Raw genomic sequence first — 13,965 nt, 5'->3', positions numbered from 1 at the left:
AACGTAAATCAATGGCTGAAATCCAAGTAATTAATTATTAAAACCTATTTATTAACTTAAAAATAAAAGCTAGCAATAGGAAAAAAATTGTACACGTATAAATCGCTTTGAGTCGTCGTCTGGAAGAGCGTATGCTCTCTGATCGCAATTTCTAGCATGGAACCATCAGCTTCAGGTTCAGTTTGGAAAACCCTAAATTTTTAAATTTCTTGGTTTTCTAATCTCGTTGATTAAAGAAAAGGGGTAATTACTATTGCTGTTGTTCTAATTTCGCTTGGTGAAGCCAAATAAAAATAAGAAAAGGACCTTTGATCTTTTGATTTGCCTGATTTTTGTGTGGAGATTATTAGTGAATTAGATTTCATAGTTTTGCATATATTGATTTGGCAATTCTAGCGGTTCAGTGAAATGGGATTAATTACGATGTAGTATTCTGAACATTTTCAAAATGAAGTGTGTGGTTTGGGTCGGCATTAGAGACCAGAGAGGTTTTGATTTGTGTTTCTTGGGTGGTGATGATAATGGAATCCGTGTTTCATCCCTCTTCATGGGATTTCAATTCCAACAATTTTATAGTTTTGTGTTGCAGCTCCACTTAAACCGTGGGAGAAAGTAGCATCCTCATCTGGGACTGCACCTTTTAAACCCCCATCAACTGGTAGAACGAGTGATGTAGTCGAGTCTTCAGGAACTGCAAAACCTGGGGAAATAGTTTCAGCTTCCAATAACTCTGCAACTGTCAATAGGAATGCTCTTGGAAGACCCCTTCCCACAAGGCCTTGGGAGCAGAATTATGGAACTACCAGCTATGGAGGTGTCTTTTTTATGTTAAATTGTTTCTAGTCTCACATATTTGACCTCCTATCCTTTTGGCTTTTTCCTTGCTTTATCTATTTTTATGAGCCTTTTCGTTTATGATTTACAGGTTATGGTTCTACAATGAATTACAATTCTGGATATGGATCTTATGGTGGAGTGGGAGGGTTTAGTGGTGGAGGAATGTATGGCAACAGTATGTACGGGGGAGGATATGGGGGGCTTTATGGGTCCTCTGGGATGTATGGAGGGGGAATGTATAATGGTGGCTTTGGTGGTCCTATGGGTGGTTATGGCCTGGGTGGTGGTCCTTATGGAGCTGAAGATCCCAATAATCCATATGGTGCTCCTTCATCGCCTCCAGGATTTTGGATTTCTTTTATACGTGTGGTGAGCAATATAATTTTCTACCCAACTTAATTCCTCTTTTCCTCACTAATTGATTTTGTTACTCATATTCTGGGTTACTGTAACTAATTACTAGATCATAAAGTAATGTATAATTCTTTATTACTAGTAATTTATAACATTTTTTTAATTATTTGTTTGACATACATCAAATTCTCTCTCATTTCATAATAACCTTAATTTAATACAATGCATTTCTTTTGTATGTCATTGTACAAGAAGAAGCTTAATGGGTCAATCCTGTCTGTTTTATTTTTTTTGGGATAATTACACGTCATTGAGACTAGATGAAACCGAAACTGGGATATTATTAATCTTTGGACAAAACTTAGATGTAGCGCCTTAAGTTTTAAGTACTTTCAGTGCTGTTCTTTGATTAAAATTGGAATTTAACATCACCAATTTGCGTAATAAAGGTCTGCATTAAAAGTGAGTGCAGGTTACTGAGGTAAAACTATTTTCCCCCTTAATCAATATCTTATGAAACTTATTTTCTTTAGGTGTATTTAGCCATTCAATCAGCATTCTAAAATGGACACGTTATTTTAAATCATTTTCTTGGGGTGCTCTATTCACTGTTCTCATTCTACACTGGGATCTCAACCACATTCTCCTCCTTTGAAAATTTGCTTTGCATTAGCTTATTCTTTTTTCCCTTTAAAATTGTAGATGCAAGGCGTGGTTAGCTTCTTTGGTAGGATTTCAATTCTAGTAGACCAGAACACGCAGGCTTTCCATATGTTCATGACTTCACTTCTTCAGGTTTTACATTCGTCTTTTTCTTTCCATTGTGTTCCTTTCCTTCGTTAATTTGTTATATTATACTCTATGTTCTAATGGCTGTGTGAAGGTCACAAGTAATCTACCATCTATCCTATCTTTTTTATTTCTGTTAATTTGAAAAGTTTATTAGACAAAATAAAAATCAAGTTTGGATCTGGCTTGTCCAGTCCAGATTCCAATCAGTAAAAAGGTAACCGAGTGATATAATCAAAGCACAATTTGATTGATGGATGTATTAGTTTCTATTGTTTACTTTCATTTCACAGGGCATGTTTCCAACTCTGATAGTCCATGCCAAAGGTCACTTGTGTTTTCCCTGCTTTCAAATAAGAATGCAGATTTGCCGGAGTTTTTTGTGTTGTTCCTCTAATGAATTTTCAAAATAGTATATTGAATTTTATTTTAATGTGATTGTATCCTGACAGCTTTTTGATCGGTCTGGTGTATTATATGGAGAGCTAGCTAGATTTGTGTTACGGTTGCTTGGAATCAAAGCTAAACCCAAGAAGATTAACCCTTCAGGTCCTGATGGACTTCCACTGCCTGGGCCACACACTTCCTCTGTAAATCAGAACTATATTGAGGGACCAAAGGCTGCTCCAAGTGGTTCCTGGGACAATGCATGGGAATATGATACCAATAAGTGATGAAATGAATCAGTTTTGCTGATAAGAGCGAATCCAAATACAGGATAAGGAATTGAGAAACAGCTGAAGCAATGCAAATGAAGATACTGAAGATCAAGTCATGCTTAAACTGGAATTTTCAGTATGCTTTGCTTGGATGGGTTTGTTTTACCGGAAATGGATCACGATGGTAAAACAAACTGGCTGGTAAAACAAACCAGTAATACATTTACCTTAAAAGCATCTGCTCGGAATTTTGTAGGATGCTGTTTGTATAGATAGTTGTATTACTTTGTATTTCAAATGTTGGGGGAGACAAATAGAAATAAGTAAATTGGGTGTAAAAAAAATATAAAGGCTTGTTTGACTCACCGATTTCTGGTTTTAAAAACTGATTTCTTAAGTAATTTTGCTTGTCTGAGCAATCAATTTCATATATAAGTTCTGAAAACTGCTTCTAATAGAAGGAATACACACACACACACAATCAATTTCATATATATAACGTTTTCTCTTCTGTTTATTTAAGCATTATGTTCAAGTGTTTAAGAAACAATTCCTTAGAAAATAGAAATGTATTTGTGGCTGCTGTCAAGAAAAAAAAAAAAAAAAAAGCTTTTTTAAAAAACGATAAACATGGAAGGCTAGTTAGACGTACTTGTAAAAGCAAGTCTTTCAACTGTGACAATGTCTCAATAAAAAAAATTGTGGTTAAAAAATGTTTCAATGTAAAATTTGTGGCTCAAAATAATTTTGTTACGCATTTTACTTATATTTAATTGCTTAGAACCAATTTCATAGATGAATTCTTAGTTTAAAGAAATAAACTCAGTTTATGACGTCAATTAAATATAAAAGTTTACAAATAAATATAAAAGTTTGTTTCTTCAAAATTATTTTGATAATGTTAAAAAATCATAATACTGTCTCAAATTTCTCGAGGTTCTTCAGAGCTTACTAAACTAATAAACTTTTAAATCAAATTTTAGTGAAAATCATGTATAACCTAGAATTTTAATTGTCTTATTCTCTATACTGCTATGACTGTTATATTACATTCTTACCAAATAAGAGAACTCAATTTGAATATAGGAAAGTAAGATTGGGTTATGAGTTCCTCATATAAAAGTTCTCACATTAAATTCAATAGAAATCTTCAATGTTCATGAGTTTTGTTTTTTCTTTTTTATATTTACTTAATTTTTTCATTTTTATTCAATATAATTTTTAACTTTTTAATACTAAAAATAATAAATGCTTCCAAACAGTATAGTCGTACATTAATTGTATTTTCTTCAAGAAATCATGTTTTCACAGTAACTTATAAAAATAATTGCATGTTTTCAAACTATCTTCATAGTAATTTATAAAAATAAATTGCACGTTTTCAAACTACATAACTTTCAGAGTCTGCTTACGTGCTGTGGCAAAAACAATTTTAGACTAGAATTGAATTCTATAACATTATTGTTTCAGATTTTCATTTTTAACTAGTTCTTTCATTTACTTTCTAAATAAAAATAACTAACACATCTAATATTTTATCTGCTTTAGACGAACTGTTACACGTTTTTTACTCCTAAAACTTGACTTCTAAATATTCCATGAGTTAAAGATAAATACGTAAAAGCTTCTAACAGTAAATAGAAATTAATTTTCCAAGGAATTAGAAATAATTTTCTACAAGCACAGCTGTTGAAATGAACTCCTCTCCCAAAATTGATATTCATACCAACTGTAGTAGAAACTACCAAAACATGAAAAACAAAAATTACCTAATAAATGACCCTATTTTTGTTCAATAATTGACACTAGCAGGACAAAATTTGTAGTGTGATGTAATACATGTACTTGCAACATATGATTTCTAAGCCTGGATCACTGACTTCAGACTTAAGCAATTTCATATATCAATGTTGACATTAATTCCATAGATCCATACCACCATTTCCAAATCAATCTACTTGATGCTGCATACGTCGTGAACTTTCTTCTCTTCCTTAATGTTTCATTTCATGTTTCTATTTTGTGGCGGTTACATGTCACAAAAATTCATTTACCTCAACGAATTCAAGTAGTAAAGTCAAACCTCTGCTCTTCGAATTTTCTTATTCTGTTTGTCTTGTGCCCGGTATTTCTCACGTCTTTCCTCTCTCCGGCGCTTCTTCGACAACTGCTCGTCTTTGGCTCTCTCTGCTTCTAGTTCTTTCCTTTTCTTCTCTTCCTTAAGCTTTCGCTTTTTCATCTGCAAGCGGCTCAGAAAATAGAGCATGTCAAAAGGCATGCAACAGCAGTGCTTTAAAATGAAAAAAAAAAAAAAAAACTGTGCCACGTCATAACAATATCCCTTATTATGAATGGTATTGCTAGAGAACTCCAGAAGAAAAAAGTCTCTAGATACAATGAAGTTACAACTTAGTCAACTGGAAATCAATTTCTCAATAAGTCAGTAAAAATGGTTAGTAATTAAGACCTATTAATCCAGTATAATAAGTGATAAACCGTCAAGAGTAATAATTGAGTTTTAAAAATTACATATTAATCCAGTATTTCCAGAGGACGGTAGCCATTAATTAAACTACAATGGCCATTGGCTAGTGCTGACTTTCTTTGCATTTTGAGTGTGAACTAAACAGCAAATCTACTGTTTGAAGTTGATTCATCCTCAATTTTAAAAAGACTTCTAATCCAATAAAATGGAACAAAAATATTTTTAAGCAAAGGAATATAGTCCCAAGCCAGTTTGCCCAGTCTGCTTGGAAATCTTGAATAGAAATTCAATCAGCTCACATACTTACCTTCTCGCTATTTATTAACTGGAGATGTTGAACAAGAGCATGAACTTTGCGCTCTCGAGGTTCCATGACAACACCCCTTCCCCTTCTCTCTTCAAGTAAGGGCTTCTTTCGTTTGGGTATATCCTTGGGTTTTGATGCAAAGGGAAGACTTGCTTGAAGAGACTTGGGAATCACCAATGGATTGAACTTTCTAGGCTTTCTTTCAATTTTCTGGCAGAAGATGAGAATGAAAATAAGTAGACAAACTACAAACCATATGGGCAAAGAAACGTCTCAATGCACAGCAGGAAGGGAAAGCATCCATTAATACCAAACTAGAACACATACCTTGTAAAGTGAATCTTTATTTACAGGAACAGGAAGATTGTGTTCTCTTCTCAATTCTGCAACGGTCCTCATTCCTTTCCAGGTCTTTTCACGAGGCTGCAATGCAGTTGTCAATGGATTATAAAATTGAGGAACTTCAACTTGAGTCCATGCACGCAGGAAAACAATGTCACTCATCAGGATTTTATCCTCAAAAGTGCACCTAGCGATTCCTTCTTTAGTTTGCCCACCCTTCTTTTTTGCTTGATTACCTATTTCTTCTTTTGCGGCCTGGCAGATCAATACATAACACGGACAAAATATATGGTAAGTTATACGTATCCAACTGCTGTAACTACCAAAACAAACCATCACTATAATGTATGTCACTATCTCAACGTGACAATAAACGGACCTTCTTGACCTGGCCCCTAATCCCACTGACTGTCCGAATAGCTGCACCTTCAAACCGAGCTACTTCAAGATCCGAAGTAAACATGTCCTTGATAAGTGCTGTCTTCTTGAATATCTTGCATGGATAACCAACCAATTTGATTTTCTTCACTATCCTTGCTGCATGATTAAACTCAAGCACAACTGCAGTGGCAGTAATCCTAAATGTTGCCTAATAAACAGAATACATCCTCTCAGAAACTAAGCAAAACAATAACATGGAAAAAAAAATAAGAAAAGGAATAAACTACAAAAGTAAAGATCCCATGAGTTGACAAGACCTAAGAAGGATTATTTAACAGAAAGGAATGTAGCACCAGACCTGATTGTTTGCTAAATTCTGAACAGCTACAACGCCAGTGTTGGGAGGAGCAAGAGGGCCCCAAAACATAGCAAGGCAATGCATGTGTTCCGGAGTGTACTTAAGCATTCGATGCCTTCCATTGCTATCCTCAATGGCATAAACTGGGGTTGTCTGGTAACGCCTCCATCCAACAGATACAATGATTGGATCTCTCGTCTTCAAAACTTTCTTGTGCCACCTGTGCCGCTTTAACCTTGTCTGGAAACAAATAGAAAACAAATTACAATCAACTTCTAAAAATGAACTCAAGGCTGCTATTACTAAACATGTTTTAGAACCCAAAGTTCTTTCCATTTCATTCCTTGCATATAGGAGGTCCATGTTACTATCCTAGTAAACAATTTTAAATAGACACTATTCCAAACATAAATAGTACAAGAAACATTCATTTTGAAACTCCTTCAAGTTTTTCTCCTCTGACAGTTGATTCGTCACCTGTCCTTGAATTATTGCATTAAACAATCTGGACTAGTAAAAATCCCAACCAATTTACTTTTAAAGAAAATATTAGTTTTATTGACCTTAAAGTGTTAATAACACTTGTGAACTTAAACATTATTAGGAATTATACTTCAAAAAATTTCACTGACCTGCATATATCCAACATTTTCCTCCCCTATACCAACCCCTCCAACCAATATTGGATGGTAGGGATCAAAGTATTCAACCATCTCGCAAGGAACATCATCAATCTCCAATCTTAGGTATGTCCCTGTTCGGAACCCTTCTATCTCCAATCGGGTATCTTCATCAAGATCATTGAGTTCAGCTATATTCCTTTGTTTCTGGAGTTCAATCTCCTCCTTCAACTGGCAGAAACCAACACTTATTAGCCAGCCATAATAGAATGTGGTAGTTGACACCTAATGTTAGCAACTTACCTTGTCAAAATAGCTACTTTCATTAGCTTGACCACGATGGAACTTGCCTTCACTTTCATTATCAGTGTCTTCTTCTGGTGACCCAGGGTCTTTGTCAAATGTAAACAACGGAATTAAGGTAACAAATTATAGAACTATATTGCACCCAACAATATGCTTTTAATTCAATGAGTCGGCATCACACAGAAGAGTAGTACGTTAGATCAATGAGCCAGTGTGTTCACATTTCAAATCATTACCAGATCAATGGCTGAGACATTCGATCCATAACATTACCCAAAAGTGTAGGGCAAAGGGTCTTAATCAAGCTTTCTACATAGTCCAATCATCACTGATTTGGGTTAGACCCTTAATCATGCGAAAGACATCAAGTTTTGGCAGGGATGGCTGAGACATTAGATACATAATATTACCCAGAAGTTTAGGGGAAAGGGCTTTGTTGAAGTTTTTTATGTAGTCCATTCATCACTGATTGTGGTTAGACCCTTAATCATGTGAAAGGCATCAAGTTTTGGCAGGTGGGATGGAAGTAGACCATAACCCAAAGAGGTCCACCATTAGGACAATTGCAAGACTATCATTATTTAATTATGGCATAAATTGGCAATTTATTTTCTAGTCCTATGGATGTTTTTATTTCATGCCAGTGCATGTTGGAGGAAGGGTTGTTAACCTTTGAATAAGACAAGCTATGTATGGAATTTAAAGACGTGATTCTACCAAACTCAGAAGTCAAACCTTAAAGCAATAAATGAACATTTTTTCAGATGAGGTCGCAGGTTACTAGAAATAACAGTTCATGTTCAATAATATATGGAGAGAAAAAAGGATATTGAGAATCAAATTTTGCACGGAGAGCACGTTTCTTAAGCCTCCGCTCCTCAGCTTCCAAATCATCACCCTTAAGTGTTGTTGCTGCAAGAACATCATCTGTCTGATTATTCTCATGTTTTTCTCCTGTTTCCAAATCTTCGAAGTCCCCGTAGACATCTTCATTTTCCCCTTCAGCATTTGCTGTTTGTAATGCATTTCTGAGTGCAGCTTTGGCCAAATTGCCAGACACAAAGCGGTTACGAATCTCCTCATCCCATCTCTGATGCACAAATTGTGTGCATTTGGAACAATCCTCAGTGTTGACCATTCCATCATCATCCAATCCATCTCTCATGCTTTGCTATAGATTTTAAAGACAAAAGCACAACATGATTGCTTAGTTAATGTATGTAGCAAACAGGAACATATTTTGTGGGCTAACAAAGTAACAAATTTAAATAAGGGTTTCTAGAAAACTAACATGTACATTTCAAATGTGGTGTTTAAATTATCATTAAAGGAAAGAAACATTGATAGAAAATAATTACATAAGCAATTTGGTACAAGTCCTGACAAGGTAGAAATCGACTAACCTTTTTCACTTCTTCTATGGGCTTAAAAAAGTCATCATCACTTTCCTCATCTCCACTATTATCATTCTCAGAGTTTGCTGTGGTTGAATTGTTAGTAGATTCCCCATACACAAGTTGCATCAAGCTAGGAGCTTTCCGTGAAAGAGTTCTTTCTGCCAAAGACTCTTTCCACTTGGAAACATTACCCATGCCATTTTCTAAGAGAAAATCAAGAGAAGTCAGAAAAGATATCAAGAATCTAGCTTCAGATACAAACATTGACTGATTTACCATGATTACCTAGACCTAGTACTGAAAGTGGTACAGCACACTGATACAGCCAGACAAAAATGAAAAAGATATAAATCTTAACAATAATATGAGGAAAACTGCACCATTTGTGTCATCATTATCATTATCATCTTCCTCCTCTTCTTCTGAAGATTCTGAATCAGAAGACGCAAGATCATCACTTGCAGCAGCATCCTCGTCTCCTTCTGAATCCTATCAACAAAGTCAGTTTGAAATTCAGAGCGGCAGTAGAGCATTGTCAATGCAAACTGACAGAAATAGCACATGAAACAAAAGGAAAAATACTTTTATTCAAACAGCAGTCAATAATTCAATGAGTTTTAGCTTGGTCAACAATTCGATATAGTATAAGCTTGACCTCATATAAGCAAGATACGTGGGATTAAAAAATAAAGGGAATAACCATAACATAAGCTATCATATTTCCCTTATGTTAGCTATGAGTTGTGCGACTCAAAAAGCAAACAAAATTGCTTAAAGCTTACCATCACATCACTTTGATCATTATCATTTCCAAATATCGCTCTCCGCCTTCGTCTTCCATCATGAAACTCAATATGTTCTTGTATTTGGTCTCCATTCAAAGCATTGCTAGTTGGTGAATCTTCATTGTCGGAATCAGAGGGTTCACTATCTTTCATGGTGTCCTCTTCATCCTGATCAGATGATTCTGAACCATCTGAATCCTTTGTGTTTATAGCAGCTTCATTCTGTTCTACATCCTTGTTTTCACCATGTGAGTCAGTCAGAGCTTCTGATGACACTTTAGGCTTTTCACCAAAAAAACTGATAGAGCTGTTCTCCAGCTTTTCGTTGATAGAGTATTTGGTATTCTGCAGGGATTTCACTAAAAGCTCACCTACATCTCTGTCCTTTCCTGTCAGAAGCATATTAGATAAAAGTTTAATAAAATAAAATATTGAACAAGGAAGAAATCAGATAAGCAAAAACAAAAACACTATTGAGGTATGCACACTATAACCTGAAAGTATAACAGGTAATAGTGTTTGAATGATGCGGGTAAAAAATGACTACCATAGATAACTGATGTCATATGATTGCAATAAGATACGGTGATAAAAGTTACAAACCAGCTGAATACCTCAACTTTCTAACAGAGGAACCACCACCATATGATCACAATATGATTTCACAGACAATGATAAAATAATTGAAATATATTTTAATGACGGATAAAATACATGAAGGAAAGGAAACTAACAAGAACCTTTGCTTGTCATAGCAGAGCCTTCACCATCAACTTTTGAGAATTGAACAAGGTGGTCGTTAATATTTATGTACACAGCATCTTTGTCATACAAAAGATCCCCAAGTCCAGACATAGGAGCATAGAATAATTTTTCCTTATCCCGCAGCCCTTTCTTTTTTGCAGCAGATGGGAGAGGACAAGGATCCGGTAAAGCAGTAATAGCAGTTAAACTATAATCACCCACTCCTGCTATGTGTACCTAATTTCCAAAATCCAAAACAATGGTAGACTACCAATACTTGAGAACACATAAACATAAAACTTTAATTATCTGATAACTATATTTCTCAAAGCAGATAGTCTAAGTTGATTAAACACTTCTAGCATACACCAAATTAAAACATTAAAACCAGTGAATAACTGAATTCCTTTTTATGTAACACTTCTAGCATTCAAATCACTTGTGGAGAAAGGAAAGAGCTTTTTCAGCATTTCAGGGGGGAAATGGTTACATTATAGTGCATAAGTAGAAAATAAATAGTAAATTAGAAATTTGAAAAACATGTATAAAATAAATGAAGATGTTTTAAAATTAAATTTAAGCAAAATTAGCACAAAATTTTAGATACACGAATATTAGGATTTAAGATCACAATTATATTTAATTTTTCCCCCTTCAACTAATTGGTTATCAATCAGTATTCTGAGATAAAACAACCGACAAAGCATGAATTTGTTCAAATCAATGCAAATAACAGTGAAGTTTGAGCTAACTATGAGATGAGGAATCACCTGAAGTATCAATTAAGGACCCTATCCCTGGTGCATTCTACCAAAATTCTAAATTTTAATGAATTTAATTTCAGGAAAAGGAAATAATACAGTAGAACTGCTAAACACACCTTATTGCCCTTTTTCAAATTACATCCTCTAAGATAACCATAAAGGGTGACTTTTCTGTCGCATTTATCATTTGCATGCACTTTTTCAGGAGGAGTGATGTCTTCAAAACGGTCAACTAAAACATAGGGGTGGGAAGTTCGCCAAGATAAAGGATGAAACTTCATGACTGAAATAAATCTAGCAAGATTGTGCACCTCCCGCTTAACATACCTGTTAAATTAAGAAATATTGGTATTCAAAAGAAAAACTACTAACAAAGCTTAGCAAACACTACTAAGTATTAACTTGCACAAGTAAAAGAACAAATTTTATGGTAACAAAACAGATTTCTTCTGACAACTTACTTTCCATGAATTAAGCCGGATAAGTAAAATAGTTTAGCACCATCATATATCTCCGTCCAGAATCGATGTTTAAGTCTTTGTTTCGTTTTCCTCAACTTTTTCACATCCTTGAATTTATCAAGATGGGTGAGAACCCCCATGACCTTTGGGAACCCATGAACTTGCAATATATTTAGGAACTCAAAGGTTTCCTACAAAAGAAGTAAAATATCAAAAAACAACATCCTTATTTTATAAAATCAATGCCAAGATAAATTCATCAAAATCCCTCAATAGCAACACTACAAATGAACAACCCTATCATCATTCGCAAGCAACTCACCATTTCAAAACCATAACTCCCATCTATGAGAAGTAGCGCTAGATCTGCAAACTTTGCCGCGTCTATCATGCCATTGATATCATTAGGGCATTCCACAAACTGAACCCGCCTTTGCTTTCCTGACAGGTGAAACAAAAATCATGGTTAACCAAGTGCAGAGAACATTAAATTTACAGATAGAGGCAATGTGTATAAAAATAATCACAAACCTGAGACAATAGTAATTGGACCTCGAACATCGGGCAAATTATGTTTCGTGTAATGCTTAACCAAAGATTTAATCAACAGTGACTTCCCAACCTGGTATCAAACCAAACACAAGAAAATGCACCGGACAACATTAACAACTAAGTGCACTGAGTCCAGTTAAATTATAGTGAAAGATAAGAGAATACTAAGCACCTGAGGAGGACCCTGCACGACTACGACGTATGGAGCGGGTTCGCCGTAGGAGCGGTCAATGATGGGAGCGTGAAGGCGGCGCTGCTCTTTCTCCACAGCACGTGATTGCAACCTTTTGGCTTTGTTGGAGGAAGAAAAGGCGAATGCCTTAGGGTTTTGGTTTTTCTGATCCTCTCCTCCGGCATCCTGATTCTGCTTCTTCTTGCTCTTCTTCTTGGCGGTTTTGGAACCGGATTGACGATTCCTGTGAGGCCTGTTAGATTGATCGGCGTCGTTGACTGCCATTGACAGAGGTGGCCGAACTCTGTCTCCTTGGTGAGGTTTAGGGTTTATCGACTTCGTTTTCAGAACGGTAATGGCGGCAACGCCATGTTTTGTACAAGGCCCGAAAACCTACCAGTTGTCTTTGTATTTATTTAATTAATTTAAACAGTGTGGATACTCTTATGTTCACAAAATAAAAATTAAAAATTAAAAAATAAAATACAAATCATAAAATTTGTCTATGATATCGTAATAAAATGTAAATACTGTTAAATATCTATACCATTTATAAAATGGATTCACCTTTTTTTTACACAATTTTTTAAAAAAATTATCTTTGATAATTATTTGTTAAAATTCAAATGATTATTTATCATCAAGAGTTATTTTTAATTTCGTCTTTTTAGTAATTATTGATAAAATTTAAATAATATTTTATAACAAAAAACAATTTATTCAATAAAAATATCATAAAATTATTTATTTGTTTATAAAATAGTTCTATACTTTACTAATATTGTTTTATTTTAATAATTAGAAATCATTTTATAATTAAAAGAAAAAAATTATAGTTAAATAATAACACATGATAATCCATATATAGTAAACGTGTTTCTATTAATATATATATATATATATATATATATATATATATATATATTAAATACTTGAAAAATAATGAAAGAATAGTAATGGTTTTAATAACAATCGATTATTTTATTTTGTTTAAAGATAGGATTTTGGCGTCCAGTAATATTGAATTTGTATGATTATTTTATTATATTTGGTGACAATTATAATACTTCTTTCAAATTTTAAAATAAAATATTAAGAAATTAAAATACTCTCAATCAAACATAATATTTAAAAAAAGAATAATTTAAAATAAAAAGATTCAAATTAAATATATTTAAAATTGTTCTGAAAATATGAATTGTATTTTTTTTTATGTAAATGCAAAGTAAAGATAATCAAAGCTAGGCTAATTTCTCCCAACATTTTATCCACACAATCAAAGCTTTTACAAAATGCTTTAAAAATATCACTTATCTGTCTATGATACTAGATTTTAATGTATAAATTAGTAATGTTAAAATGAGTCGTTTATCAAGAATTAAATTCGATTTATTTATTGATGAGATAAATTTAAATCATGACCATCACTGGTAAATTATATGAGTTAATTAACTTAATATTATAATTATTTTAAAATAAAAAGTATAAACTTTTTATAATTTAAACATAAATAAATTTCACATGTTAAACTTTACAATTTCAAAATAATAGAAAAAATTACAACACAATGAGATATATTTTTCAATAATCTATAAGATAATAAATTAATAAAAAAAAATTAAATAAGCTCATCATAAATTCAATTCAAATAA

General features: G+C 33.6%; 2 protein-coding genes across 4 annotated transcripts; one reads left to right on the top strand and one right to left on the bottom strand.

Moving 5' to 3' along the window:
- The first annotated feature begins 55 nt into the window (after positions 1-55).
- LOC106754562 (peroxisomal membrane protein 13) lies at positions 56-3,067 on the top strand. Of its 2 annotated transcripts, XM_014636597.2 has the most exons (5): positions 56-175; positions 590-814; positions 926-1,206; positions 1,894-1,986; positions 2,433-3,067. In XM_014636597.2, exons 1-5 carry the CDS (start codon positions 157-159, stop codon positions 2,652-2,654), a joined length of 840 nt encoding a protein of 279 aa, XP_014492083.1. In that variant the 5' UTR covers positions 56-156; the 3' UTR covers positions 2,655-3,067. The 2 variants fall into 2 exon arrangements, with proteins under 2 accessions (XP_014492083.1, XP_022634072.1); XM_022778351.1 differs by lacking the exon at positions 1,894-1,986.
- A 1,200-nt stretch (positions 3,068-4,267) lies between these two features.
- On the bottom strand, positions 4,268-12,716 carry LOC106756255 (ribosome biogenesis protein BMS1 homolog). 2 transcript variants are annotated; one of them, XM_014638597.2, is made up of 17 exons: positions 12,314-12,716; positions 12,121-12,211; positions 11,912-12,030; positions 11,590-11,780; positions 11,245-11,455; positions 10,361-10,601; positions 9,618-10,009; positions 9,216-9,324; positions 8,842-9,038; positions 8,269-8,609; positions 7,436-7,535; positions 7,145-7,363; positions 6,513-6,752; positions 6,153-6,362; positions 5,759-6,028; positions 5,432-5,641; positions 4,268-4,878 (listed from the first exon to the last, which is right to left on the bottom strand). In XM_014638597.2, the coding sequence occupies exons 1-17, from the start codon at positions 12,596-12,598 to the stop codon at positions 4,717-4,719; spliced, it is 3,588 nt and encodes a 1,195-aa protein (XP_014494083.1). In that variant the 5' UTR covers positions 12,599-12,716; the 3' UTR covers positions 4,268-4,716. The 2 variants fall into 2 exon arrangements, 1 of the variants encoding a protein (XP_014494083.1); XR_002667121.1 differs by lacking the exon at positions 4,268-4,878 and having other exon boundaries at positions 5,499-5,641; positions 5,759-5,854; positions 5,961-6,028.
- Positions 12,717-13,965: the final 1,249 nt, after the last annotated feature.

This window comes from Vigna radiata, chromosome 2, assembly GCF_000741045.1.
Source record: "Vigna radiata var. radiata cultivar VC1973A chromosome 2, Vradiata_ver6, whole genome shotgun sequence".
In the NCBI taxonomy this organism is placed as follows: Eukaryota; Viridiplantae; Streptophyta; class Magnoliopsida; order Fabales; family Fabaceae; genus Vigna; species Vigna radiata.
This window is presented reverse-complemented; position numbering and strand designations above follow the sequence as displayed.